The sequence below is a fragment of the Neovison vison genome, chromosome 12 (genome assembly GCF_020171115.1).
Source record: "Neovison vison isolate M4711 chromosome 12, ASM_NN_V1, whole genome shotgun sequence".
In the NCBI taxonomy this organism is placed as follows: domain Eukaryota; kingdom Metazoa; phylum Chordata; class Mammalia; order Carnivora; family Mustelidae; genus Neogale; species Neogale vison.
In genome coordinates, this window is record NC_058102.1 from 97,361,458 (window position 1) to 97,366,484 (window position 5,027).

The window sequence follows — 5,027 nt, forward strand, 5'->3', positions numbered from 1 at the left end:
GATTAGAAGAGGAAAAGATTATGTTATAAGTAAATTTCCTAGGAAGAGGAGAAGTAAAATGAAATTTTACAGTTACCATAGCTCTTAAGGCAATTATGTTTTTTTTTTTTTAAAGATTTAACTTATTTTAGAGAGAGGGAACATGCAAGTGTACTCGTGCCTGTAAGAACACAAGTTAGGAGAGGAGCAGAGGAAGAAGGAATGGCACAGAATCTGAAGCAGACTCTATGTGAGCACAGAACTTTTGTGTGGTTGGATCTTACTACCCCAAGATCATGACCCGAACTGAAATCAAGAGTTGAAAGTCCCACTGACTGAGCCACACAGGCTCCCTGAAGACAATTACATTCAAAACAAAAAGGTTTTATTTTAAATAAGCTTCAAGTTTTTATCAGTGATATATAAGTATCTCAGAGAAGTGTAAGGAATATACTATAAGTAAGGAAGGAATATACTATAAAACTATACTATAAAACACAGATGAATGAATTTTCCTCTTCTAAATCAGGAGGTAAAGGACATTTACACTATGAAAATGCTCATAATCTTTGTTCAATAAATTTGAATTCAGAAAAGTTACCTTAACATTAGGACTATGGTTTTAATCTTCCTATCTCAATATAGTTATATCATGTTACAGATTAATAAATGTGGAAAAAAATCAATATTTGAAAGTGACTTTGTTTCATATGCAAACAAGAGATGATTAAAAATAATCTTGATACAATGTTACCCTCCAGACTTCCTTACCACAATGGATTTTCTACTGGAAAGAAGGATTAGAATAACTAACAGTAACATGGGATTTCAAAAACCACTAGGATTTTTTTCCATGAATAGCATAGTATTTAAAGCCTATTACATAATTTTTGAAGTGTTTAGACAACTTAATTTTTTTCTCTGATGTCAGCAATGGAATTTAATCAACAGAGAAAAGCAGACACATCAATAAACTGAGTGTATGATTGCAGAGAGAGATCCCATGTACTATGTCAGCTTACATACTTTCAGTGTCTTTTCTCATCCCTTCCCCAGAAAACTATACTACTGCTTGAAAGGTCATGGTTGTAGAGGACTGAAGATGACTTGATATTAGAATATAGGCTCCTCTATTAACAACCTATGTACCCAATCTTCTTCTGTCTACATTTTGATACATCTTAAATGTATTTCCAGGACTGGTAAGGGCGTTGATGATGTTTGAAAAGAGTTTGACATATCACTGGAGTTCAAAACAAGCAGTTATTTTAAACATTATGTCAGCAGAAATTATTTATTTATTTAATTAAAAAATTGTATTTATTTATTTATTTGACTGAGAGAAAGACAGAGCACAGCAGGGAGATTGGCAGGCAGAGGGAGAGGGAGAAGCAGGTCCCCATGGAGCAAGGAACCCTATGCTGGGTTCCATCCCAGGATCCTGGGGTTATGACCTAAGCTGAACACAGATGCTTAACCGACTGAGCTGCCCAGGTGACTGCTGGTAGAAGTAATTTAATTTAATTTTTAAGTTAACATATAATGTATTATTTGTTTCAGGGGTACAGGTCTGTGAATCATCAGTCTTACACAATTCACAGCACTCACTATAGCACATACCCCCGCCAGTGTCCATCACTCAGACACCCTAGCCCTCCCAAATCCTCCAGCAACCCTCGGTTTGCTTTCTGAGATTAAGAGTTTCTTATGGTTTGTCTCTCTTCCCAGTCCCATCTTGTTTCATTTTTCCCTCCCTTCCCCCATGAACCCCGCCCTACCTCTCAACTTCCTCATATCAGAGAGATCATATGATAATTGTCTTTCTCTGATGACTTACTTCGCTTAGCATAATACCCTTTAGAAGTAATTTAAAAGAGGGGCACTGGGTGCCTCAGTTGGTTAAGCATCTGCCTTTGTCTCAGGTCATGATCTTGGGCTCCTGGGATTGAACTTTTTGTTGTGCTTTCTGCTCAGTGGTGAAGTCTGCTTCTCCCTCCTCATCCTCTCTCTATCTCTCATAAATAAATAAAATCTTAAAATAAAAAGAGTGTTTAGGTGTTATTTCAGGCCCCCTTTTATTTTTATTGTTTTTTTTTAAGATTATTTGTTTATTTGAGAGAGAGAGAGAGAAAGAGGGTAAGCAGGGGAAGGGGTAGAGGAGGTGGGAGAGGGAGAAGGAGAGAATCTCAAGCAGTTTTCCTGCTCCGTGAGGAGTCCCAAGTGGAACTCTATCTCACAACCCTGAGATCATGACCTGAACAGAAATCAAGAGTTGGCCACTTACCTGACTGAGCTATGCAGGAGCCCCTCAAAGCCCACTTTGAATTAATTAATTTTTTATTTAATAGTTTTATTTTCCTTTATTTTATTTATTATTATTTTTAAATTTTCAATTTAAATTCAATTAGCCAAGTTATAGTACAACATTAGTTTCACATGTAGTGTTCGATAATTTTTTAAAATTTTTATTTATTTTTTAAATTTCTTTTCAGTGTTCCAGAATTCATTGTTTATGTACACACACTCAGTGTTCCATGAAATATGTGCCCTCCATAATACCTACCACCAGGCTCACCCAAACTCCCACCCCCGACCCCTCCAAAACCTTCAGATTGTTTTTCAGAGTCCATAGTCTTTCATGGTTTGTCTCCCCCTCCAATTTCCCCCAACACCCTTCTCCTTTCCATCTCCCTATGTCCTCCATGTTATTTCTTATGCTCCACAAATAAGTGAAACCATATGATAATTGACTCTCTCTGCTTGAGTCTGCTTGAGTCTGCTTATTTCACTCAGCATAATCTCTTCCAATCCTGTCCATGTTGATTAAAAAGTTGGGTATTCATCCTTTCTAATTTATCAATTGCATAACACCCAGTGCTCATCAAATTATATGCTTTCCCTAACCTCACGTTTAAAATTTATCTGTCTTGTATTTCCTTTCATCATCATTTAAAATTTGGTGTTTTAATTTGTGCTTATGCATTTAGTCTAATTTTGTAACCTATAGTAAGTGACATAATGTTTGCATTGTATTTTTTATTTATTTATGTTTTAAAGATTTATTTATTTGAGAGAGAGTGAGGGAGAGACAGAGACAGAGCATGTGCGAGTGGGGGGTGGGGCAGAGGGAGAGAATCAACAAGCAGAATCCCCCCTGAACACTAAGCTCATGATGGGGCTTGATCTCACCACTATGAGATGATGACCTGAGCTAAAACCAAGTTTTGGACGCTTAACATACTGAGCCAACCAGGCGCCCCTGTTTACATTTGTTTTAAATTAAAGATATGCCTTTTAAGTGAAGTTCTGTCATAAATATAAGTAAATAATTAGAAGTCTTATCAGTGTTCATGAAGCTGTTTCCATCTCTTCAGTTCTGATTATTCCCAAATTCCCTTTGATATCTCTGTTTCCACTTGTTTTCATTATTTTAATTAGCCTAGAATACCTTATTTGGTTTCTTTGGAGGCATCTTTGCTGTTGCTGTTTTCTATATTGTATTTGGGTCTTAGATTATGTTATTAATTTTGATGACATTGATTAGGGGAAGAAACTAGTTTGTTACTATGTTGTGTGTCTTCTGTAGAATTTATATAGTTTTAAATATTATTACTTTCCTTCCTTCCCTAGAACATTGAAGAAAAGACTAAGTCAGAAGTGGATATATGTTTAATTACTTGGAAATATATTTTATAGTTTTACAGTGAAGGAAGCCACAATGCATGAGTTTGGTTTGAAAGAAAAAGGAGTTTGATTAAGGTGAGATTAGAACATATTATTAAATATCTTTAAGAGGGTTAATATGACTACATTATAGGCACAAAGCAATGAAACAAATCAAAAGCTGTAGTTAAATATTTAGAGGACTTTCTTCTTTGATTTTACACTGATTCGTCAAAACTTCAGGTTCTTTGAGAGAAATGTCATCTTCTTTATGAAATCATTAAAAGCTTCTTGCACTTGCTTATTCCTCAAGGTGTAAATGAAAGGGTTCAACAGGGGTGCAACAGAAGTGGTGAGCACCGAAACACCTTTATTTGTGGCTACCTCTTCTTTGGCTGACGGCTTGATATAGATGAAGATGCAGCTGCCATAGGTGATGGAAACTACAATCATGTGTGATGAGCAGGTAGAAAAGGCCTTTTTTCTTTGTTGGACAGAGGGGAATCTCAGAATTGTCCTGACGATGTATGTGTAGGACAGAAATACACACACTAAGGTGATAATGAGTGCAAATACAGCTACAAAGATAACCATTTGTTCTAGTACCCACGTATCTGAACATGAGATCTTCAGGAGGGGACCTGCATCACAGCCAAAATGATCGATGGCATTGGAGTCACAGAATTCAAGCTGGAGGCCCAAGCTCAGGGGTGGGAGAACGATCATCAAGCCAGATACCCAGCAACAGAGGATTAATAAGGTGCACACCTTATTGTTCATGATGGTCATGTAATGAAGGGGTTTACAGATAGCAACATAGCGATCATAGGACATGGCTGCCAGGAGAAAAAATTCTGTTGCTCCAAAGAGAAAAATAAAAAATATTTGACTTGCACAAGCATTGTAGGTAATAGTATTGTCCCCAGTTGATATACTATATAGGAATCTAGGAATACAGACAGTGGTAAATGAGACTTCTAAGAAAGAGAAATTTCTGAGAAAAAAGTACATAGGCGTTTTAAGATGAGAGTCTACCAATGTGAGGGTTATAATTGTAAGGTTCCCTGTTACACTCAAGATATAGGTGAGCAATAGAAAGATAAAAAGCAGGATTTGCAGTTGTGGGTCATCTGTCAGTCCCAGCAGGATAAAAGTTGTTATTGCTGTGTAGTTTCTCATCACTGACTTTTGACATCTATCCATCGGCATGTGAAAATAAAAGAGGTTTTTATAAGGAGATCAATATTTGAATTCTGTAGCAAAAGACTGAATATAAAAGCCCAGAAAACCAAGTCTACATTTATTTTCTCATTTCACATTATAATCAATATTACCACTATTCCAGTTAGCCTTCCTGAATATTCCACATCTGAGCAGTAAAGCTT

At 36.4% G+C, this 5,027-nt stretch overlaps 1 protein-coding gene across 1 annotated transcript; it reads right to left on the bottom strand.

The window, feature by feature from the left end:
• Nucleotides 1-3,873: 3,873 nt before the first annotated feature.
• Nucleotides 3,874-4,821, bottom strand: LOC122890994 (olfactory receptor 6C2). The gene has a single exon (XM_044226400.1). The coding sequence runs from the start codon at nucleotides 4,819-4,821 to the stop codon at nucleotides 3,874-3,876; it is 948 nt and encodes a 315-aa protein (XP_044082335.1).
• Between the last annotated feature and the right edge of the window lie 206 nt (nucleotides 4,822-5,027).

Excerpts from the sequence above, each read along its gene's own strand:
- LOC122890994 (XM_044226400.1), bottom strand. The coding sequence starts at position 4,821 with ATGAGAAACTACACAGCAATAACAACTTTTATCCTGCTGGGACTGACA.